The sequence below is a fragment of the Convolutriloba macropyga genome, chromosome 2 (assembly GCF_964194025.1).
Source record: "Convolutriloba macropyga chromosome 2, txConMacr16.3, whole genome shotgun sequence".
In the NCBI taxonomy this organism is placed as follows: domain Eukaryota; kingdom Metazoa; phylum Xenacoelomorpha; order Acoela; family Convolutidae; genus Convolutriloba; species Convolutriloba macropyga.
In genome coordinates this window covers 49,014,972-49,040,257 of record NC_134469.1, presented here as the reverse complement: position 1 = coordinate 49,040,257, position 25,286 = coordinate 49,014,972, and the positions used below count along the sequence as shown (strand labels likewise).

The following is a 25,286-nucleotide window of genomic DNA, read 5'->3' as shown; positions in this document are numbered from 1 at the left end:
AGTAGTAGTAGTAGTAGTAGTAGTAGTAGTAGTAGTAGTAGTAGTAGTAGTAGTAGTAGTAGTAGTAGTAGTAGTAGTAGTAGTAGTAGTAGTAGTGTAGTAGTAGTAGTAGTAGTAGTAGTAGTAGTAGTAGTAGTAGTAGTAGTAGTAGTAGTAGTAGTAGTAGTAGTAGTAGTAGTAGTAGTAGTAGTAGTAGTAGTAGTAGTAGTAGTAGTAGTAGTAGTAGTAGTAGTAGTAGTAGTAGTAGTAGTAGTAGTAGTAGTAGTAGTAGTAGTAGTAGTAGTAGTAGTAGTAGTAGTAGTAGTAGTAGTAGTAGTAGTAGTAGTAGTAGTAGTAGTAGTAGTAGTAGTAGTAGTAGTAGTAGTAGTAGTAGTAGTAGTAGTAGTAGTAGTAGTAGTAGTAGTAGTAGTAGTAGTAGTAGTAGTAGTAGTAGTAGTAGTAGTAGTAGTAGTAGTAGTAGTAGTAGTAGTAGTAGTAGTAGTAGTAGTAGTAGTAGTAGTAGTAGTAGTAGTAGTAGTAGTAGTAGTAGTAGTAGTAGTAGTAGTAGTAGTAGTAGTAGTAGTAGTAGTAGTAGTAGTAGTAGTAGTAGTAGTAGTAGTAGTAGTAGTAGTGTAGTAGTAGTAAGACTCAATTCCTTGTCAGGGAAGAACATAAAAGCGTACAAAGAATGCTAAAACAACTTTTACAGATCAAGAGGTGATTAAATTAAGACTAAGTTCTGCAAAAAGAGCAACAGCATTTCACATAAAAAGAACATTAGTTTTTTTCCCGGTCAAAGTATTCAATTCGAGTGCGTAAAAAATGGGTTCTGAATTGTACGAAAGTAATGAAATAGAAGTTGCATGAATTGAGTTGAAGAAATGTAGGAGTTGAATAAAATTGCAATTTGTCATTTTGAGTTTGAGCGTATCTGTCCAGAACTTGCATCTGAAACAGATAGAGCTGTTAAAAAAATGAGATTTTCTTTCAGTTTTGTCAACGAGTGTGGTGGTAGTAGTAGCTGACTTTCAGGATCGGAGCCTCGAATGGGGGAAGGGGTTTGGCAGCTTTATGGCAATTACGTTTTGTCATCAAATAGTCATTGCATAGAAAGCAAAGCATGTTCAACGCTTGAAATGGCGACGAATTTTAGATCGCTCAAAATGAAAGTGATTTCTTAAGACTTAAAACAGTTTCCTGATGTCGAATATAACTGAAATTCAGGGCTATGCAATTTTTTTACCTCCAGAATATTTTATCTGCCATTAGTGATTTATGGTAATGGGTGGGTCTTAAGTTAAGGAAAGACTCTTGTATTCTATTGTTCAAAGCGTCAAAGTAATTGGGATTATCGTTTTAAATTTAAAGGCTGCCTTGAATGAGAGCAAGAAGCTGTTCAACGATAGATAAAGCAGACAAATTCGTTGTATTGATATAAAAAGAAGCTTGATTTTGGCTGCATATATAAATACATACAGGCAGAAGCATAATTAACCAAAAAAGCGTATTAGAATCAAAGAAGATATTTTTCAGATGTGTTGTGATGGTGCTGTTGACCATCAGTTGGTGACCACTGCAGGCGTTTGCTTGTACTTGACATGCAATGAGTGTTGTTGATTGAGGAGATAGTGGACTGCAATTGAGTTCATAGAATAATGCTTCTTGTTGTGTTCTGACGTCGTATCCCGCCATAATAGCTTTAATTTGCACCGGTCTAACATTATTCATCCTTTTAAATTTTCTCCTCATAGAAAAGTGCCGCTCCGTTACATGCCGAATTCTTTTTATCTTGATTGTTCCAGCATTGCCACTTTGTTGTTAAGTATTAAAAGCTTTGATCTGTTATTATTCAAATAAAAACCATGAGAGAAAATGTTTCTGAAAACATCATAGGAGCCATATGTTTAATTAATTAATAAAATCTTGTCTAGGAGAAAATTTTTAGGATATAGAGGCTGAATGAGAAAACGTCTTTTCTTAAATTACTTAAATTACCACACTTGACTTGAAACCAGTACACAGACGAACAAACGATGAGCATCCTTGTTACAGGTGACTAATTTTTCAATTATTTGAATATTTCGTGCAGTCGGTGGCTACACGGATAATGAAGCATTGCTTCATGAAATATTTTGATGCAACTAATTCATAATACTTGATTTCCAAAATTTGAAGCCTTAAAATTTTGTTCACTGTTGCTACCGACTGTGCACAAAGTTAGTCATTTTCACATCACAATTACTAAGATGAACATGTATTTTTCCAATAAAGATACTGGAAATAATTTTGATGCAATGAGAATGGTGAAAACATAGGACATATTGCCTGATAAATTGTTCGTTCCGAGAACAAGTATAAATAGTTTTTCGGAATACTTTGCAATAAAAGATATTTTCTTCAAAATTAATTGCTGTTTGAGAAAAGGGTTGGTCGCACTGAGTTGGTATCATTGTGAAATCGTGATGCTTCTTATTAGGCTTTGGACCTTTTCGTGATATAAAGGAGAACCCTAGCTGGGGTGCAGTGAGTCTTCTAAGTGGTACCTCCATCAATGGCTTCAAAATCGAGACCAAGGAGCTCCAAACATCATATGACGAAGTTGATGAATTTGTGGAGAAAGCAAGCCAAGAAAATGACTATGAGGTACTTGTTTTCTTGTTTTTGGCTTTCCTGCGCTGTGTAATAGGGGTAATCTCTTTGAGATCGCGTTTGATGAAATCATGGTTAATTGGTACATACATAAGTTTGTGGAATGGAACGTTAAAGCAAACAACATGTAACAAAACCAATGGAAGCAACGGCTGAAGGAAAGTTGATTCAGACAAAAGATTCTGAGTTACTTCAACTTAGAACAAATTTTGGGGTTCTTTTAAGCTAAGCTGACTCGGTTTTGGTGGGCATGTAGAAACAATGAAAGGGTATAAACAACTGGCATCTTCAGCCGTCAATTGACGGAAATAACTCAGTTCCAACTGAAATATTGAGTTGTGTTAAATTTAGTGTATCATACATGTGGGCGTGAATGCGAAAGCCAGTGGAGTGGTGCTGGAACAGATAGCGTGTAGTGGGGGATATAAAACCCCAGATGTATTCAACAAGTTGCCAAAAGAGCAGTGCTTTCAATTCGAAGAGCCATCAGAGCCTGTGGAGAACTTGTCCATGTGCACAGCCTTTGATCTGGAGATGTGTAAGGCGCAGTTGCATGCCATTGGGATTCCCGCTTCGACATCTAGGAACGCCGGAAGGCTAGTCACGTGAATCTAAAAACGTTTGAATTTTTCGGGGAAGGTGAATTTTTAAACCATATTAACGAGTAACTGCATTTTTGGGAGCATGAGTTTTTATCACCTCAATCGTATATTAGACCGTTGTATGCAATCTAGCAATATATTTTTTGTGATTTTAATAAACTTTTAGCGGTTTTTATATTTTATCCAACTTTTTATTGTCTGGGGTAATTTTTGGTTGACAATAGTTTTTATATTGCCTCTGGTGACTTTTTGATTTCGTTTAAATCTAGTTTAGTTTGTCTTAGTCAAAGAAAAGCGGCTAAATTAGCTATATTTTCTGTTGAGATTTGTTTCCGTATTATTTCAAGTTTTGTTTTTCTGTCTTTTCTGTTTTTCACGTTTTATACCATTTGTAATTTTTAATAATTTTCATTTTTGCCCAATGATTAAAAAGAATTTTTTGTTAAGGTGTTTTGAGAGCAATTATTGAGACTCGCAATTTGCTGTAAAAATGTTGTTCAAAAAAGTTGACAGATTTTAATATTTGGGTCTTAATTCGTTTCGTTCTTTGTTTCGATTCGCTTGGTTTTCCTTTCTGGAGAGGTATCATTTGTCGTTTTTTGATCGTTTAGTTGTCATTTGTCGAGGAATGACTAAAAATATCAGAAAAAAACGTCAAAAACAATGGTTTAGAGTCAGAACTCTTGAAAAATTTTTAGGAAAATCTTATATTTGCTTCTAATTTTCCCACATTTTTTGAAAAGAAAAATGGGAGAACTTTATGCTAGCACCACTTTTTTGTTCAGACCATTTTTTTAACCTTTTGGAGGGCATCCAAGGCCGTCATATGTGGTTTCACTTTGAAACACTCTGGGTCGAGAATTTCTCTGCAAAGAGAAATTTTAGGAGATTTGCTTCTTTGGAAAATAATGTTTCTCCATTTTCTCCACAAAATGTCACGCAATGTAGCCAAATTTTTGATCAAGTTTACAACCAGTGGGTTTTTAGAGGGTATCTTTGGAAAACAGTTAGCGTATCCTTTTGTTAATGCCTCCATATAGTACAAAATGCTGAGACGTTTCATGAAACAAATTTGCGACAAATTTTCAGCCACTTCTTAGATATTTTGTATGAATTTTTAACCCGTTCCTCATCTGTGTCAACCTAATTTTTAATCAAAAGTGCAGATCGTTTCAAATCTTTGTTTAAGTCTTGATAACCAGAGCGAAGTTCATTTGAAATTTTTCTATTAATAGTAAATTGTTAAAAAAAATTTTAAAAAATGTCAGTTATTTAGATATTGCATATAAAATGTGAAAAGCCAAAAGAAATTTTAAGTGTGAGTGATACCATGCATTCTGTCCGTATGCAAAATTGACTGAACGCTAAAAACCAGTGACTTCTTCCGCACTTTTTAGTTTTTGGACTAAACTGAGACTTAAAAAAATCAGATACTTGACATTTTAAAAATTTGTGATCACCCTTTATGCCATCGAAATTTTTAGGAGCTGTTAGGAGCAGCTCTTCGTACTCAGGCAGCTATTGTTGATTTAATAATTGAAATTGTTTTTGGGTGCCGTTTCTTTTAAAGAACCCTTCATAATTTTTTTATTTTGAGGTCAATTATGAGGGAGCACATCAGGTAGCAAAGCGGGTAATTCTGACATGAGCAATCAAATTTTCGTGAGTTTTTGTTGACTTGACATGCTTTGACTGCTGCTTTTAGTGTTCTCCTTTTGAATATCAGAGTTTTTCTTGCTATTAAAAAGTAACAAGTTAATTCCATTGGTGCTTGGCTTCAACTGAAGTGTGAATCATTCTTTTAATAGCCGCACAGCGATAGCTGGGGCTATTATTGGCCTTCTCTTGGTTTTTTTATTTCATCGTCATGATTTTTGTTACGACCATATGACGTCACAGCCACTTTTTGATCATTTGTTCATGCAATTTCAAATGAATTGCATGTGTGACGTCATCTTTCGCTCTTAGTGGAGCGAGATTTTTTGTTCATGCGCGTGATTAAATTTTTGGTCACTCTTGACTTACGTCACTCTCAAAAATGTCACTTCCTCACTATGAAATTGACTTTTTTTTACTTTTATTCAAAGAGATAAGGTCAAATGGGTGTGTGTCACGCTAAATGAAGGTTATTTGAGATCAGCTAATGGAGCCAGCAATAACTTATACAGATTTTTAATCAAAAGATAACAGATCAGCCTTCAATGAAGAGTTTTTCTGGTCTGTCTTTTTTAGCTGTTTTTTAGACCGGCGATCTACGAATCTATTGCGGCTATTTTCTGGCAATCTGCCAGCTATGTTTATGATCCTGCGGGTTTTTTGCAAATAATTGTTTAAAAAAATGATGCTTTGTCGGCTTACCTGATTATGTATAATGATGACAATTAATAGTGAAAAGAGGCAGTTATTTTGTACAGTCAGTTTCATTTACACTCATGGAGATTATCTGAAGGACGATTAGGACCGACAGTTTTCAAAACAGAACATTTTAATTTCTAAATTTTGTTTTGAAATGTTTTTGCTTTATTTTGATTTGTCTTCCATCATGTGGTCGACTGCTTTTTAGATTGTTAATGAAAGCAATTTAAAACCAATTCAACTTCAGTTGTTACGTCTTACGTAGTTTTTTCAAGGAAATATTTACAACTTTTTAAAATCCTTTTTTTTTAAAATTCACTTGATGATGGTTTCGTCTTTTGTCCTGAACAAAAACAATTAAAAGATCTGAAATGCTCTCTAGTGAGGTTTGTTGACGTCCTTGACCCTTCTTGTACGTTGCGTTTGGTTCTATTAATTTGCTATTGTTTTTGAGATGTTAAATTTGCAGATTTGTTGTCCATATAGTGATAATTTATTCGTTCTCGATGTTTTAAAACCCAATCTACAGCATAGCGCTATTTTTTAAGGTGCCTCAAAGAGGTTTTTATTTAATTTCACAGATATCTAAGCTAACAAAACTTTCTTACTAGTTCTTTTTTGGGTTATAGGAAGACATCTCCCAAAATGTGAAGAAGAAAGCTGATCTCTTAATTATTTAAATCGCATATATTTTACTGCTACTTTGTCATCCAATGGTCTCATATGAGCTTTTATTATTTATATTTCCGTAAATCTTTTTGAAGCTCTGAAAATTAACATAAAATAATTGAGCCGCCACCTGTTTTGGAAAATTCAAATGAGATTTTTGCCCGCTCTTACAGATCAAACTTTTTTTTTGTTTTGTATTGACGGGTGTGTGGTATGGGTGCGTCATTGGAGTTCTGAGTATAGGCTGTGTCATAACTTGAGTTTTGATTAATTTGAAAGCACAGGTTTCTAACAATATTCTTTCACAATTGTGTAACACCATTTGCTTTATCGTTTACAAAAAACTTCAGTAGTCATGAAATTAATCAGTTAAGTCACAATTGCATTTTTTTTCTTGTTTTTCTTTGCTTGAACTGTGTTCGAGCTTTGTCCTGTTATGTTTATGAAATGGTCAAAGAGATTGATTGGTTGCATCTGCTTTTGCCGATTTTTTTATTCAAATGCTGGAATTAATTATGACTTTACATACCGTTTAATTCCATGGTTTTACCAAAAAACCATTTAGTGGATATTGCAAGACCGCTGATAATGCAAGCCGCATAATCAAAATAAAAATAACAATTTCAGTTTCCAGTACTTTGCTTTCTTGAAAAATAGTGTTTCGGGTACAGCTAGCTTGAAATGAGAAGGTTGTCACTAATAAAAATGGCGTGGAGCTGCAGCTTCCTTAATGGTTTTTGGGTTCTTTTTCAATGAAAAATGTTACTATTATGAAACATAACTATTATGAAAACTATTGTAACTTCTACAGTCAGCTTTACCAAAGTTTTTGACGTTCTTGCTGAGAGAATGGGAATATGAAAAACAGTTAATTTGGAATCGGAAGTCATGATTTTAACTTTAAAATTGTTTAAAAATCTTAGCTTCTCAAATAGTGATCGAAGAAGACTGATGACGTTCAATGAAAATCGTCAGTAATCCAAACGACTTCAAACTTAAAGAGTTTGTGTTTAGTTAAAACACAAATTAGGAAAACTCTTTTGACAATATTTATCATAATTTACGGGCAACTAAGTATTTCGTAATTGAAACTTACTGCTGTTTTTTGGTTCCCCTGCAAGCAAATATGTTTTTTCCAAGTTGTTTCTGTTTCAAATTTCAGCTAAATAAATTTAGCTATTTTGGTAGGAGTTTAATATAAACAATGCTTGCTCCTAAAACAAACGTTTCTGAAATATCATATCTGTTATATTGATTTCATATTGTGCTTTCAAATTTGAATTTGGGAACTTTCAGTGCCACTCATAAAACAAGCGACCCTTGTTTGTTTTCTCGTTTTATTACTTGAAAGCGATTGGTATAATGAATTAGATAATTTTGTTAGATTAGTTTGTTGGCTAGGGCGTTGACTAAGTTTCACATTGAGTCGATTCCTGTCTTTTTGCTATGTTGTTTAATTTGTTTCATCTTTTTTGTTTCACATGCACGCTTTCATGGTTTTCTCACTCTTCTTCTCCATCTATTTTGGATGTTATGCACGCACTACTTTATGTTATAGATCTGAAGGAGAATAGTTGATATCACGAGTTATGTGATTTGTGCCGATATGGGAAAGGAATTTTCTGATGTGCCTCTCAAGATGGTTGTTTCCAAGTTAAAGGATTTAGGCTTCAAGAGGAGAATGTGAGAATTGCATTGGATTGCTACGCTGCTATCCACAAACTGGACAACATCTGTCTCATATATTTCTAGATTTTGTTGATGTACATATTAAATAAGTTTTGGCTTGTACTTTAGAGCAGGTGCTTCTTTTAGTACTTAACTTGTGTACAATCATAAACTGTACATCGAAACCGGAAATTGTTGGGGTTGAAAAATCAGTTCCTAATGTCAGGGATAGAAATCCAAATCTGACATTGAAACCATGTGAATGGCCTCGCACGACAATTCCATTTTTATGCAAAATTTTTGCTTGACAGTTTTGTTCTAGGATTGCTCGTCTGAGAAAGTTGACTTTTCAAGTGACTTTTTTTCTCTGGATATAAGAGGCTTTCTTTCAGAATTGATGCCGCTACCTCAATTGGCGGCAGTTGACTATTGAAAGTGTTATCAAAAGTTCACCGAAACTGGTTTCATTTGATCTAGTAACGCTTAGTAGTGGTCCATGACATTACCAAGGACAGCATTTCTAGTTTCACATCAACTCTAAAGTGTGTGCTCCTAAAGAAAATAACTTAAATTTAACATGGATGTTTAATTGCTCTCAACCGAAGTCCTGTCGGTCTTTTTATGCGATTTTTTACCTGACCGATTTTTCGTCTGACGCTTTTGACTTTTCGTCCTCAAAAACGGGATAAATAGGTAGCGCCCAGCGGGCATTAAGTGTTCTTAGAGACTTTCAGCTCAACCTATTTTGGAGACATACTTATGATGTGAAGGGCGGTTCTTAGAGTTTGAAGAACCCCCCCCCCCCGTTTCTCGCAATTGACGAACAACCGCTCGCTAAAAACACGCAAATTTATACTATTTTGCAATTTTTTTCAAGCTTTTTAAAAATTTATGACATTTGATTTTTATCAGCCCTAGGTGTCAAGGGACCTCCTCTAGGTTTAAATAATAGGTTACTGCATAGTTACTAGTTGTAATGAAATGGTTTCAATATTTTAACATTACGAATTTTCGCTTTTTTTGACAAAACGTGCAATTTTTTAAAATTTTTGACATTTGATTTTCATTATTCAGGACTTTCCGGACCCGGGGGCTAGCAAACATCCAATGGGGTTTGATAATAAGTCTCTGACAAAATTTTATTGGCCATGGATTAGTTTTTCAACTTTTTAATGTTAAAAATTTTAGCAATTTTTTTTAGAAAACTTGCTGTTTTTCAAGTTTTTAAAAATATTTTGTTTTTTTTAAGATTTTTCAGCTTCAAGAGCCATTTTTTTTCATTTTTTGACATTTTTAGGCATTATTTAGGTTTTTTGAACCTCGAGGGTCAAAAAAACCTCGGTTAATGTTTGATAATAATTTACTCGAAAATTTTGTTGGTCATGGATTAATTTTCAACTTTTCAATATCACAAGTTTTAGCAATTTTTTTAAATAAAATATGCAATTTTTTTTCAAGTATTTTGAAAGTTTCTGTCCTACTTTAGGTTTTGTCCAGCCTCAAGAGCCAATGAACCTCCTCTAGGGTTTGATAATAGTTTATTGCATAGTTTTTAGATGTAATGGAATCTTTTTCAAGATTTCAATATCACGAATTTAAGCAACTTTTTAAAATATTTGCAATTTTTTTATGTTTTTGAATTTTTTCCGGCACCAGGGGCCCTTGGACCTCCACCAAGGTTTGATAAAAAGCTGCTGCATAGATTCTAGATTTATGGGATTGTGATCAATATTTTTTAATGACTCCAGGTTTAGTAATTTTTGGATACAACTTAAAATATTTTACAAATTTTTGGAATTTTTTTATTGTGTTCCAAGTGTAATGATCCTTATGAGCCGGTGAAATTATTTCAGGATTCGAAAAAGGGATACTGGATAGTCTCTTGAGACAATAAAATGGTTCTTAAGATATTAATATCTTGAATTTTGGCAAGATTTCTTTAAAATTTGCAATTGTTTCCAAAATTTTTCAATATTTTTTGTCCTTTTCTGATTTTAACGACCATTTTTGGCCAATGAAACTTTCGAAGCCCTGCAGATTGGTTACTTGATAGAACTTTTGAGACAACAAATGTCTTAGAACTTTTTTTATGCGAAGTTGAAAACTTTTTTAATATTGCCTTTTTCTGTTTTTTCCTATAAGATTTATTTACTAACAAGGCTAGAAAACTAGAAGTTGCAGAGTCGAATCCCATCATGAAAAATATTCCTATCTCTTTTTCTCTCTGTCGGTTCTGGTTTGTTTTCTTCTCTTTCTCGTTCATGTTTTATCTCTCTCACTCTGTTTTGTTGATGCCGCACTTCAGCTGCTGTTATGTGGCGTGTTGTCATCATCTCTGATTCTCATTAACATTGAGTTATAGTAGAAATGATTTTTCATACATGACTTAACAGGCATTTTTAGAAAATCATTGTTGATTGCTCTTCAAAGCAATTTGTCGCATGTATATAAATCCTGTTTTTCCCATTTATACAATTTTTCGCTATGCCGATTTTTCGTCTGACCCATTTGACTTTCATCTTCAGAACCGGGATAAAGAGGTAGCGCCCAGTTTGCATTAAGTTCTCCTAGAGCCGTTCAACTCACTTTTCGTCAAGTATGCGATTAACAGAAACTGTTTTGAAGACTTATTTTTATGGTGTGAAGGGCGATTCTTTGAAATTGATCCCACACCCCACCCACCGCACCCACATCAGTCCCCCCAATCCACTTTTGCACCCCTCTGCGCTCACCTTACGCCCCTTCAGTTAATCTAAAGCTAGCCTCACTAAACCATGGCTGGCTACTGACGAAGCCAAACACTCGGCGGTCGTTTGAGAGCAATTCGCCCGACGTTAGTCGGTTATGAAAACTTTCACTTGTCTTCCCTATTGCCGCCCCAGCTGAAAATGCATATAACGTATTGCCTTTCGCTCTTACTGGAGCGAGTTTTTTTTTGCTCATTCGCGTGATTAAATTTTTGGTCACTCTTGACTTACCTCACACTCAAAAATGACTTCCTCACTTTGAAATTGACTTTTATTTACTTTAATTCAAACAGATAAGGTCAAACGGGCGTGCGTCGCTCTAAATGAAGATTATTTGAGAGCAGCTAATAGAGGCAGCAAAAACTTATTCAGATTTTTAATCAAAATATAACATATCAGCCTTCAGTGAAAAGACGAATTTTTTTGGTCTGTCTTTTTTTACTGTTTTTTTAGACTGCAGATCTACGAAGCTATTGCGGCTATTTTCTGGCAATCTGCCAGCTATGTTTTCATTCAAATGGAAGTCAATTGCGGACAACTGGATTTTTCGGACAACTGGCGAATATTTATGTACTTTGCAATGGAATATAAGCTTATTAAAGCTTTGGAATTCAATCTGCTTTGGAACTTCCTTCCGCGATTTGTACTAGGAGGATCACTGAAAGAGTTAGTAATGGTTTCAGGTATCTGTGCGAGTATATCTACTACCGCAGTCTCAGTCGCAATGGGGGCAAGGTGCTGTTTGTGCATGTGCCTCCGACAGATCAGATGTCGAGTGAGGAGGTGTCCAACATCCTGAAAGAGATTATCAAGATCTGCCTTCAACAAATCTACCCCTACCATGGCTAGTCCTCTCTCGTGCCAGACATTTTACCTATTAGACTGCTTTTAGTGTCGCCACTTAAGCACACTTTGTACGCGTCTGCTTTTCCTGATATGATGTCCATTTTTGCATCGTCCAGAAGTTTCTGCCGGTGGCCTTTTAACTGTGTATTTGATGACCAAATGCTCTCCTGAAATGTGCTAATAAAGTGTTTCCTTATAGTTCTTTCATATGTGTCTCGTTTTATATCTTTAACTTTTGAATTTTCAGCCGCGCCTGTGGCGTTAATGCTTTCTACATCTACTTTAAAGTTTTGTCATGGCGAACTGACAGACATGCAAGTTTGGTTTACTGAAATGAAGCGTATAGTACTGTAATGCGCCGAGCTTGTAAATTATTAAATCAAAAAAATCTACACCAGTGTTGAAGCTAGAGAATTCTTATGGTGAGCTGGTTTGACCTTAGCTGCGTAAATTAGTTGAATGCTTTGTCAGATTGTATAGAGCCTTGTAGATGTCTGTGACTCGGACAAGCTTTCAGTTGTTGAGCTATTGTGAGCAAATGTTGTAAAATAGCATCAAATGTTTTTCAATCTCATCGCTGTGCGCAGTAATTCGTTCAAAATGAGATAGATGCCACCACCACCACCACCACAACAACTGCGATTTGCAGTATACAAAGTAATTTGTGAAAAATCAAGCATAAAATAAATTGCATGCGAACACATTCACAACAAACACACAGCGCCGCACACAACCAACCGTATACTCTTACACTACTGGAATGTATATTCACGGCTCTCTGACGCTGTGACGAAACTGAATGCCAGCACACCACAACACACTTGCCGTACTAGGATTGAGTATCTGAAGAAATATCTAGTTTTATTTGTTTTTATTGTGGAAAATGCTGCTAATAAACTTGAAGCAGCATTCCAAACCATGCCACCACTACTACAACCGCTATAGTCACTACTCCCCTAGACCAAATATATAAACCTGTCATCCTGCGTCGAACTTCAAAGATACAAGTTTAATTAAATTTCAAATTTCTCTCCCTATTTCTGCTCTCTCCGATCTGGGGGAAAAGCGCTGCTCTGCCTATTCTGTTGTGTCTTGCTTAACTGATGACTTTAAATGGCCAAATTATGGACGCGGGAGTCTGTCAAACTAAAATAGCAGCTCTTGAAGAGCCGCTGCAAACCCTGGCTAAAGAGAAGGTACAGGAAGATCCGGACAAAACGCCTGAAAAATATTCCAAGGTCATATCCCAAGTGCGTTCCGAGCAGCCACATATTTTCCTCAATACTGATCCGAACTTCATTCTACGCTTTCTCCGACTGCGGAAATTTGACACAGAAAAGGCTTCTAAACAGATAATCAAGTTTTACGAATTTCAAAGAGACGAGCCTCTCTGCCAGAATTTACTACCTTCCGAGTGTGAGCATATATTTAATCTTGGAGTTGGGGCCATTATGCCAGAATATGACAAGCAACAGAGAAAGTTACTTATACTGCACATTGGCCAGTGGAACACGAACATGGTTAGGCTTTGGGATGCGTTCCGAACAGCATTACTTGCTCTGGAAATCATTGCTTGTGATCCGGCTGCGCAGATTACTGGCTTCTCTGTCATCGTGGACTTCAAAGATTTCTCGCTAAAGCATTTAGCACATGTCAAAATAAGTCTTGCCAGAACAATGGTGCGAACCATTCAGGAAACAGTCCCAGTTCGAGTCAAGGCTCTCTACTTCATCAATGCCTCCTCAGTTCTGACCTCTCTCTTCGCAACTATCAAGTTATTGCTCAGCTCTAAAATCAGGAAGCGGTTCCACGTTCTTTCTGAGAAGCACGAAACAGAAAATAATGATAACTGGGCTCTTCTATTGGAGGAGTTGGGCCCAAAAGTGCTTCCAGCTTCGCTTGGCGGAACAGCTGATAGTTCGCATAATCCATATCAGGCAACGTGTGATTTAATGTTGCAGCAAGAGGCCTACTTCAAACATTTGTCGCAGTTTGGTTTCAAATCCTAATTTATGCTAGTTATTACATCTTGTTGAAGTTTTTTTAATAATTCAATTTCCTGATCACTGTAACCATCTTCTTTTTCAAGTCCTAGCTATTGTTCCTGCATTTTTCAAAATGGGGTAATATATGCGAGGATGGCTTTTTTCGATCAAAGTTTTCACTTTTTACGCATCGTAGAGAAAAACGCCGAGAAACAATAAAATTATCACAAATTTGGAAATAGGGGGAATACTTCGAAGGAAAAATCCAAAAGGAAAAAAATCGCTGTGGGGGTTGACATATCAGTTACGTAAATTCAGTTTTGTTAAATGTAATTTTGATTGTTACGAGTAACTCTTTACAGTTTCAAGCCTGAAAATTGATTATTTAAACTGTTTGACTAAAAATATCGAAAAATCCATTATTTTTGTTTAGAAAACTCGAAATTTTGTTTAAAAAACTTTTCTATCCGTCTGTTTTCTACTATTACAAACTATTGTTAGACCTGTTTCTCTATATCGAACGGATTGTTTTGGGAAATAGAAGACTTCAGGCTATACAGAAGAATTTGAGAGTTAGAGAGTTTATGGATCGCCAGTTTATAAAATAAAAACTTAATACAAGTGTTCATATTTTTTGAATAGTAAAACTAAATAGTTTATTGATCGTGAAACTTATCAGGCCTCCCGCACCTTCCAAGCAGGCTTTTATTGCGCTCATATTTTTTTCACTTCGTCGAACAAAATATTGTTTTGCTTTACCTCATTTTGCCGCTTTTTCGACATAAAATCTTTTGAGACTGCTGTATGCCAGTTTCATTCTTCGCGCATTCTGCACGAAATCTTTTTAAACAGCAGTTGCTCAGCCAATCAGTCTAAAATGAACAGAATCTTGATTAAAAAACGAAATAAAAAGTAGAAACGAGATAAAACCTTAAAGCTCAATTTTAGATGCCCGCTACTTGAACTTTGTTCTGATATGTTTTTGTTAACATCTTTAATGCATATTGGTTTTGTTGTTAGTCCTTGTATTCTCTCATCAAAGAGCAGGAGTATGTCTAACTGCTGAATGAAATCAAAATAGTTTGCACTTTAAAATTGTTTTGGTTGATCAGTCATGTTTTTTCCATTTCTTCTGTTTTGTCAATCCTAATCGGAGTTATGGGAATCCATGGCGGCTATTTTCCGCTAATCTGCCAGATATGTCTCAGTTCACACAAAAATTATTTAAATCGTTCTTTAAAAGTACTCCGAAGAGTGAGAAAAATACGTGAAATTTACTGATAAGCAATGCGCCTAAATGCTACTACATTTAGCCTTTAAGTACAGCATTTAACGTTCCCTAACACGTTAGACATGAGGACAGGCAGAGTGCAAAAACTAAAAGATTTTTTTAAATTAGAATTTCTTTTTATCAATGACGGTTAAATGCCATGCTGGATTTAAATGTGTTTTAATAAAACTAAAGTAAGGGAATTTGAAGACCCGATAAGTCAAATGAGCGCATAGTTTACTCGGACATTTGGAGCAAAGGTGACACGTTTGGTGCGGCACCCGTTGTCTGACCTTACACTAGACAAGGATGGATTTAAACCCTTGTTCATGCATAATTTCTTCAGATGTTTCTTCGCATTGCGAGCGAGAACCATGAACGATTTGTGTATTAGAAAGACAAGTGTATTAGTATGTCGCCCGCCTCCCGATCTGCCATCAATTCGTCTAAATCTATTGTGATCAGCGGCGATCAAAGAAGTAGACCTGGCTAATACTGGGAACTTAACTAGCACAAAGTTAGGTCAACGAATAATCAATAAAAAGGAGGAAAGGTTTGTTTTCACTGAAAACTCTGGAAAGGAACTCAAAGTTCAGTTTTTAAATCTCATATGAGCCTGCCTGATTAGAGTAAAGAATTACTCCGAGAGAATAGAATCAAGTAATAGGACGAATGAAGAACTGAAGTATATTCGCTCGAATAAAAGTTGTGTTGAGCTATTGGTTTTCAGTGGAAAATAGTTTGTTTGTTTTTGGGAAATAGTTATTGATGGTATATGGAAGCAATGAATTTTGTTGTGAGATTGAATCATTGTGTGAGCAAAGCAGAAGTGTTTTCCTATTCCTTAAAATATATTTAAAAAAGTTTTATAATTGCGTAATTTTTGACAATTATCAAATTTTCTTTTATATACATGTCTGATTTCAGTGGTTTGAGTGATTGTTACAGTGTATGTTTAAGTGGGTGTTGAAGTTTTTCATCGTTTTCCAGAAGTGAGATTCACTAAAGATTTTGATCAGTACCATGCTTCACTGTTTCAAGTTTTAGCGAATAATGGTTCCGTCTTCAACAGTTTTATGCAAAGTTTTCAGTGTCTGTTTTTACCGTACCTTGTCAATGACGGTCAGCGCTTTGCTGGATTTGGAGGAGTATCGATCAGCGCTTTGCTGGATTTGGAGGAGTAACTATAAATTAAAAGCTTGGAAAAAATGAGGTTGAAGATTCAGTGGTTATCGTTCAAACAACGCTTTCGTTGCCCGGTTTGAGGTTTTGCTTTTTTGTAGTTCGCGACGACTGGGTTACAAAAGGTATTTAGATTTTTTGGGAAACAGCTCGGGCGTTCTTCTTACCTTCATCCTTTTTTACAATTCCAAGAATTTGAATCGTATTGGGGCGCTGCATTTTTTTAAGATCTGTTCACACATTTTATTATTTTTGGAGTCCAATTGGATTAGTGGTTTTGGTCACGCCGAAACAGGAAGTGGAGGAAAAATGCAAGTGGTTTTTGTTTGAACAGAATTTCTCTTCCTCGCTAGTGGTTTTTTTATTCACATAGGGCATTTCGACATTGATTTTCAGTTTTTTTATAGCTGCGAAGCTGTAAGCTGAGCGTAGCTATATTGCGGTGCTCTTGGTTTTTTTTTGTTTCGTCGTCTGACGCTTTATTTTCGTTTTACATTTGTTCTAGAACATTCTGTCTCGTCACTGCTTAAATGGCTTTTTCGCGCTTGATTTCACGCTTTCTGCGTGACCTAAATTGCGGTTATTCAGAAACAGAATCTGTTCCTAAAACAAAGTTGATTGTAAGAAAACAGATTGTATGGTCCGACAGCCGAGTGGTTAAGGTGACTGGCTGTTAATCCGGAGATCGGCGGTTCGAGACGCGACAGGGAATTTTTTTTGCACCCAAAAACAACCTCCTTTGAAATAAACTTGTAAGTTTTATAGGCGGCGGCGATAACTATTATCAACCCACTTCTGTATCTTTTTCCATCTGTATTTTACGGCACGCAAGTCTATTTCGCAGCTATTCCGGCAATCTGCCGGCTATGTTAATGTTTATCATCTGATTTTTTTGGAAATAGTTTTCTGAAAACGGGATAAACAGGTAGCAATTATATTAGTTCTGTCGGTCTTTTTTTATGCGATTTTTCGCTTGACCGATTTTTTGTCTGACGCTTTTGACTTTTCGTCCTCAAAAACGGGATTAAAAGGTAGCGCCCAGCGGGCAGTAAGTGCTCTTAGAGCCTTTCAGCTCTGTTTCAGCAAATTGTTTCGGAGACTTATACTTATTGTGTGAAGGGCGGTTTTTAGATAATGAAGACCCCCTCTAATGTTGACCCCCTTCCCCCACTATTGCCCCCACTCCACGTGCGCTGTTACCCCCTCACCCCACAGTTGTCACAGTTTTTTGTCCTTATTTAGGTTTCTCTAGCCTCAAGAGCCATGGCAATTCCTCTTGCGTTTGATAATATGTTACTGCATAATTTTTAGATGTAAAGGATTGTTTTTCAAGATTCTAATATCACGAATTTAAGCAATTTTTCAAAATATTTTCATGTTTTTGATTCTTTTTCCGGCACCAGGGGTACTGGGACCTCCTTCAGGGTTTGATAATAAGCTGCTGCATAGTTTTTAGATTTACTGAAATGGTGATCAATTTTTTTTACAACTCCAGTCTCATTAATTTTTGGGGAAAATGTAAAAAAAATTTTTCAAACTTTCGGAAAATTTTCGTGTTCCAAGTGTATGGATCTTTATGAGCCTGTGATACTGTTTCAGGCTTGAAACACGGGTACTGGATAGTGTCCTCAGACAATTAAGTGGTTCTTAAGATAATAATATCTTGTAATTTAGGAAGATTGGAATAAAATCTGCAATTGTTTCCAAAATTTTTCAATATTTGTTGTTCTTATACTTATCTAATTGCTTTTTCTGCTACAGCAGCTTTTGCTAAACTTCGTGTGGATGAGATTTTGATGTCTTTACTCTTGCAAATTTTTTTGAATCCCCCCCCCGAACTCAGTACCTTGATCAACCCCCACACTATCAGGTTTAGCGTTCTTCCTTAACATTTTTTTATAGGCAGCTACAGCATCAGACGCGTATTTTGACTTCATTGATTGAACACGGACCAGGCAAGAAAAGTCGTCAATACATATTAATAAATATTTTACACCGTTATTAAATTCAGACAATTTATCCATGAAAACCAAATCGAGACAACAAATCTCATTGATATGTTTTGCAAAAGTAAGTAATCTTTTGAAATGTCGAATTGCTTGTCGAAATTTAGTGTAAGAATTCTTTCTGTATTAAAAATCAGTAACCTTCTTCTTTGGCAATCCGCTAGCTTTCTGAAGGTTTTGAACTGAACCATATGTGGCTTTTCCTTCCCTGTACAACCTCTGTAGCTTGGCTCTTTCAGATTTGGGAAGGGATCCAGCTTCCTCAGTCTTTGCTCTTGGCATCTTTGTATATATCTTTATTTGGATTTATGTCAAATGCCTCAAGAACTGTGCTATAAATATCGGGACATTCAACGTTTTTCCTCTTCCGAGCGTATACGAAATCGACAAATGCAACGTTTGTATCTCTTCCGTCTAACAACATGGAGTCAGATAGGGATAACTTAATCCGAGGTGAACTGAAAGATTCTTTAATAATTGATTCGTTGCTGGAAGACTTTGTTTTGCCGTTAACTTTTCTTAAGACAATTGCTAAATTTTTTGGAACCAAATCCTGTATTTCGTTATAGTTGTCCAATCTTTGAGGTAATAACCTGATTTTTTGCTCATAAAGTTGTTAAGGAATCAAAGCAAACTGATCCGTTTCAAGAGAGACCATTAATGATTGACGGAGTTAAAATTGATATGTGACTGATGCCTTTTTTGGAGCTAAGGATCTGTCTTCTTTTACTGAGACTAGTTCATTTTGGAATAAGCAGATGATTTTCTTCTCTGAATTATAAAACTTTGAATTTCTCTAAGCTCTCCTCTTAGAAGGTTAGAAGGTCTACTATGCACTCGTTTAGAAACTGGATGAAATCTTTGTCACAATATTTTAGGAAAGTTATATTGAAGCTCTGGGAATATATCTGGAACGCGATGAGAGTAGAGATGTTGTGTGCTCATCGTTCAGAAAAGTAATCGGTTGCTTGCTTTGAGGTAGAAAAAATAATGATGGTATTGAATCACTTAGTACAGTATCTCAGAGATTCGACTTTTTTCGGAGTCAAGCCAATAAGTAAATGACCATAGGGAACTGAAGTTGTTGTGGTTTACCAGTCATTTAGTTGAGATCTCAATCCCAACTGTTGACTGAATAAGTTTATTTGTAAGACGTCTCTGGGTGACTTGAATAAAACGATATGGATGTTATGTAGCTCAATATCTCTTCCTAGTCGGCTTTGATGAAAGAGATTGTGCTTTATGTATCCTGTATTTAACGTTTATGTCTACCAGCTGCAGCTATTTTTACAAATTCTTTGAACTGGAAATTTCAAGAGTAAACAAAAATAAGTAAATATTTTGTTCCATTATTAGGTAAATTCTGCATCACCTCAAAATCAACACCTTGAATGAACTCAATGTTCTTTATATTCTTTGACATTAGTCCCTAAAGAGATTGATAGTGTTGATAAAAAATAGTAATTTTTGTCAAATTCTGGTTGAAAAGCTCCAAAATTTAGCCAATCAATAAGATTTCCCAGATCCACTTGGTGCAACCAATGAAATAAAAACACGTTCTTTCGTGAAAAGTGTTTTGTTCATTATTGTGGAGAAGGTATAATGCATCCAACTGTACTTGACAAAATGGCGATCCAAACTGTTGTCTCTTCACAAGTCTCAGCTAATGTAATTCTTACAATACAAGCTAAAATCAATACTATTACAAAAAACGGACAAAAAACTAAAGACAGGTTACATGTCCAAAACATTTCCAAGATTGACGTTCTTGCTTATTGTCATCAAAGACGGATTTACCTAATTGAAGTCCCTTATCAGTGCGGTCAGTAATTTATACGCTATCTTCTTCCCTAGGGATAAAGAACTGTGCAACTGAATTGAAACGTTAACAACAATAAAATTGCCAAAAATTAAAAATCTAAGTGAGTTAATCATAACGCACAACCAAAAAATTGTTCGGTCAAAGGAATCAGTGAGAAAAGGCATCAAAATTGAAAAAAGTACCAAAATTAGGAGCAAGATTATAAAGAGTAATAAAGTATGGGAACACAGTAGTTGTAAACATTTTTTAACCAACTCATTCTCTAAAACAACTCCAATTTCAGAGAAAAAAATTACAAATGAAAATAGTTAATTACAATCACAAATACAAACATAAATATTATCAAAAAAATTCAAAGTCCATATCCCGTAAACATAAGCTTTCATTTCTGCACAGTGAAGTCTTCTTGTGTCGTTACGGGTAGTTGCTGCAATTCCATTCAGCATCATTGTTTTTTTTATAGTTAAGAAGCCTCTGGACAACCAAGATCATCAAGATATTCCACATCCTTACACAAGTAGTGATAAATTTTTGCTTTCTTCAAGTCGTTTTGCAAAATACTCTGTTGTTGATGAGCGATGCTGATGTATAATTGAAGCCAGCTCAGAATAATTATGCTTTCCATTGTTCCAATTTATACTGTGCATTTTTGTGTTCCATTTTGTATGAAATTTTGCTTTGTAGTCTTTAGATGGGAGAAAACTGTATCAAAGTACAATTCCGTCCGTTAAGATTCCAACTCTTTGACAATTTTTCCTTCTAATCATTCAATATCCAGTACAACGAGTGGCATTCTTTCTTCTGGAATGATTTTTCGAAAAATTATCAACAGTCTAACATTTCGAAAATACGTGGATTACAAATTTTTATATTGATGCAAAAGAACAAACCAGTAATGTGACCCAAGAGACATCAGCTCGGAATTGAGGTAACAGGTAACAATAACTCGGTCCATGGTTTGTAGAATCGTGCAGAATCGTGTAAAATCGCATTTAAACGGAACTTTTTCGATCTTGCTAGGAAAAAGTCCAGAATTGAATTACCGTAACCAATAAGTCCTCCGTGCGGAAAATTTTGGTCAACATCCTTCAAATCATCGTTTTGATCCCAAATTTTACAAGCTGACAGGAAACAGTTCCTTTTTGGGAAACATTGGAAAAATACTACTGAAACAATTGAAAATGTTTAAAAGTGTGACAATATCGATCATTTTTTTTATCTAAAGTGATACTCGTCTTTTTGAATGTCTCTACATAACAAAGGAGGTCAGGAAGATGTTCCAATAATTTTTTGTATGCCTTTTTTTAATTCAATTTTTGTTAAAAAAACTCCATTGAACTCTGTTTCAAAGATGTTGTGAAATGGAAATTTATTTTTTGTTAGATTGATTTCATAAACTTTTGCATCGTAGTCCGTTATGAAAAACCCCACTTTAGATCTGAATGGTTGGACTCACTGTCAAGTTTATCAGTTTTGGGAAAATTAAGAGCTTCAAGAACCGTATAAGAAGACTTTTTAAGTTCGTAGTGACGTCTAACGTGGAATACTTTTGATTTATTTCTTAGACTCAGAAAAATATTTCAGAGGATCCAATATTCCAACTCATTTTCAGGTTGAAAAAAAAGAACAAAACATATAAACTAAAGTCAAATTCATTATAAAATTACACATTTACTGAATTGTACATTGTTGAATATTAGAAAAGTCCTTCAAATTTTGTATCAATTCCTTGAATGCTAATCTCTCTCACTTTGTGACACGGCTCCAGCACGTGTTCCACGCCTTTATTTTTGTCGAATTGAGGTTGGTTTTCTCTCATCTCTAGTTCTTCATTGAGAAGATTCTACTTGAGGAAGCAGATTTTTTGAAGCAGTCTCCAATTGGCAGTTGCTGGTACTTTTCAAAAGTCCCAGAGTTGTCTTTTTTTAGGACTTGGAGGGTTGGTTCAGTATGAAGTTGCCCGTTTCTTGAAATCTGGGACAAAGTAAATCTCCCAAATCTTTTTGAATTGGAACCAAAGTTCATATAAAAGAAACCGAATCAATTCCTGGTTTTGGTGAGGATTGAGTGTACACAGAAGGAGCACTCGAATGCAAAGGCGATGCTTTAGAGAGAGAGAGAGAGAGAGAGAGAGAGAGAGAGAGACTTTGCTACAACTTGAAATGAGAGTGAAAAACAGTAAGATTTATATTTGTATCCAATTCCTCTCAATAACTAGAAGTAACCTTTTATGGTAATGACGTCATTTATACCCATAAAAGGAATGCTAAATGACGTTTTTCCATATAATGTAGTCTTTTCGAAAATCTTGAGGTTCGCAAATTTTTTAACCAGAATTTCAAAAGGATCCTGGTGTTTAGCTCGTCTGTGTTGCATTAAAGAAAACTAGTGCTTGAAATATTTCGAACGAATTCTTTTAGCCTGCTGTTTCCTGAATTGTATCATTTCGCAGTTGATTTTTTAGATTTTTATCGGAACAGTATTTTTTACCTCTAAAATAGAAAATTACGTTACCGTTCTTTTTATTTCCATATATAGGTTCTTTTCTGTTATCCCGATATAAAAATAGCAGCAATAAAATGTCAAGTTTTTTCTCATTTTTACAGATTATAGAGACAATTTTTGTCCTTTGAAGACTTGCGTTACCACATTATTCTAATTTCATCCTCAGTGAAAGAGATACTAGAGAAAACAGAAAAACTGTCTAATATTTATCAATTAGTCGATTGCTTGTACAAACTCTATAAACATCAGTTCTTTGGTTCCAGTATAGAAGAGTCAGGACTAATCTTTACCCAGTTAACCAGAGCGGTGGAGCACAAGCTGGAGAATAAGTACGTGGAATAGTACGCTGTATGTCCAAAAAACAATTGAGTAGGAAGAAGTTCAAGCGTCCCTACTACGCGCTGAACAAAGAAATGCGAGTACTCTAACCCTTGGATTACCTTTTCTAGATAGAGTTCATTCCCTTAAAAACAAAGTATGCGAGTGAATTAATTAAGATTGTTGATTTTTTGGTAGATGCTCATGGCATAATTGATAATCCTCTTTTGATCCTAAAATCAGATAGTAACGTATTAAATTTGTTGTCTATTTTTTGTGAATTGTATTTGGTTTTATAATTCGAAATAAAGTATTGTTAAAAATCAATTTTACAAAAAATTTTTTCTGTCGAAAATTGAAACAACTTCTTGTTAAAAATTGAAAATTTTTTCAACGTTTTGTCTTAAATATCAAATTTTGAGTTTAAAAATTTTCCTTATGTCAAAAAAATTTTCAAAACGTGTCATTTAAAAACCCAAAAAACATTCATTTTTCTTCATTTATGGTATGATTTTGCGCAAAAAATAAATTTTTTCAATTTCAATTTTTTTAATCAATAAATTCTATTTCAATTTTTTTAATCAATTTTTAAATCATTTTTTTGTTAAGAAGCAGCCTTTTTATCAAAGTGTTTACAAAATATTGACAGAAGCTGCTCTTTTTTGCTGGAACATAGCTTACATATTGTTTGGAAGTTTCCCGAGTAAAGAATTAGTTAAAGTTAAAGAAATGAATTAAAACAAAAGTATAAATACGTCACAAAGTACTTTAAAAGAAATCAAGTATAAAATTTGCAATATCACACTTTTTCAAAAAGAGTTCTTGCAACCTAATCTGACAATTTTTGAATTCTGTTACGAAATGGTCGGAGTCTTCCAACGATTGCTGGAGGTTCTGTACGTCGAACACTGATTGGAGTTACCGGAGCCTATTCAGTCAACACGATTGGGTTGTGAGCTGTTCCATCTTCTATGTAGGGGGTTGTCTTTGACGGTGTAGTCGACATATCAGTTGAACCATAATACTGAGCTGCATCGAAGTTTTCCAACTCGTTAAATAACGACGTGGTACTAGTATCGACACTCAATTTGCTTTGTTCACTGCTGCCAGCATTGTTCACTATCTGGAGAAGGTTGCTTTGCGGCTGTGGACTGGATACTTGGCTTGTCTCGGGTTATTGAACCCGTTATTGGGGATTTCCTTCCTCCAACGGAAATGTTTACTGAATGCTTCCAGCAACGTAGTTGTCGGGAAAATCTGATCCATTAACGTGAGGATAGTGATGCCCACTAATCACAGCAACTTAGTGACCCATTGCGTGAGTTCCAAGCTGATTCTCATTGATTGGAACTTGTGCCTGATCATATATGTCAAACTATTGTCGCTTGTGCTCAATAATATGCCACACTGTAATAGGTAGGGTCACAACAGTCTCGTAGAGCCTATTCGATAAGTGTCTGATGCTTATCCGAGCATTCTCCTCTGTGAAAGAAACTGAGTAGAGAAGGCTGTTATTCTGCACTGTAAATTCCATTTCTCGGTGTGAGATGGGAAGGATTGAAGACAAAGGTAGTTGAGAACAGAGATGGTGTTGTTTTAAGAGAAGAGAAAGAAAATGATGCTGGGTGAATTTTCCAGCTCTATTTATACTAAACTCCAACCAATAAAAGCAAAGTATTCGAAAAGGGTAATGTTTTGCAGAAAGTGACGTTATTATCCAAAAAAGGAAATGTATCAGTTGTAAAGTGACCAAAGAAGGAGTCAACTCATAGAAAAATTAACATTACTATACAAAAAAACGGTAAGCTCAATATTGAATAGTGACCAAAAAGGAAACTTCTACACGTGTTATCCTAATTAACAGCCAAAGATGGATAAGTTAGAAATGAGTTGACGTAATTGACCAAAAAAGTCCAGCTTTGATAAATTCTCTCCTTCTCGTTAAGTCTCAAATTGATCTTGGAATCCAAATTTGGAACTAAATTTTTGTATATAAATGTTGGGGAGTTGTATTCCAAACCGTACTCTTACTCCCTTGGCATTGTAGTCTTTAATAATGAAAGATTGTAATAATGCAATGAAAGATCAGGCTTGTAATAATGAAAGAACAGCGCGAATTGCAGCGACGATGTAATTGTTACTGGTTCAGGAATTGGGATATAATAAGATTGAGATATATTTCTATATTGTACCATTTTTTCTGGGACAGAATTCAATTTGAAAATCATTTCATACTTGTTGATGTGTAATTCTGTCGATAAATCGAAGGATTGTTTTAACATGTAGTCATCATACTCCAATTCCGTCCTCCGGGATCTCCTTCCTCCAACGGAAATGTTTACTGAATGCTTCCAGCAACGTAGTTGTCGGGAAAATCTGATCCATTGACGTGAGGATAGTGATGCCCACTAATCACAGCACCTTGGTGAGGTGACCCATTGCGTGAGTTCCAAGCTGATTCTCATTGATTGGAACTTGTGCCTGATCATATATGTCAAACTATTGTCGCTTGTGCTCAATAATATGCCACACTGTAATAGGTAGGGTCACAACAGTCTCGTAGAGCTCATTCGATAAGTGTCTGATGCTTATCCGAGCATTCTCCTCTGTGAAAGAAACAGTAGAGAAGGCTGTTATTCTGCACTGTAAATTCCATTTCTCGATGTGAGATGGGAAGGATTGA

At 35.3% G+C, this 25,286-nt stretch overlaps 2 protein-coding genes across 4 annotated transcripts; both read left to right on the top strand.

Annotated features, from left to right (window-relative positions):
- The first annotated feature begins 1,507 nt into the window (after positions 1-1,507).
- Positions 1,508-11,713, top strand: LOC142358726 (pyroglutamyl-peptidase 1-like). Of its 3 annotated transcripts, none has more exons than XM_075410266.1 (5): positions 1,508-1,691; positions 1,932-2,031; positions 2,456-2,622; positions 2,980-3,224; positions 11,353-11,713. In XM_075410266.1, exons 2-5 carry the CDS (start codon positions 2,013-2,015, stop codon positions 11,516-11,518), a joined length of 597 nt encoding a protein of 198 aa, XP_075266381.1. In that variant the 5' UTR covers positions 1,508-1,691; positions 1,932-2,012; the 3' UTR covers positions 11,519-11,713. The 3 variants fall into 3 exon arrangements, with proteins under 3 accessions (XP_075266381.1, XP_075266379.1, XP_075266380.1); XM_075410264.1 differs by having other exon boundaries at positions 1,925-2,031; XM_075410265.1 differs by having other exon boundaries at positions 1,508-2,031.
- Positions 11,714-11,825: 112 nt separating this feature from the next.
- On the top strand, positions 11,826-13,587 carry LOC142358724 (alpha-tocopherol transfer protein-like). Its single transcript, XM_075410262.1, has one exon. It carries the CDS (start codon positions 12,619-12,621, stop codon positions 13,522-13,524), a length of 906 nt encoding a protein of 301 aa, XP_075266377.1. The 5' UTR covers positions 11,826-12,618; the 3' UTR covers positions 13,525-13,587.
- Positions 13,588-25,286: the final 11,699 nt, after the last annotated feature.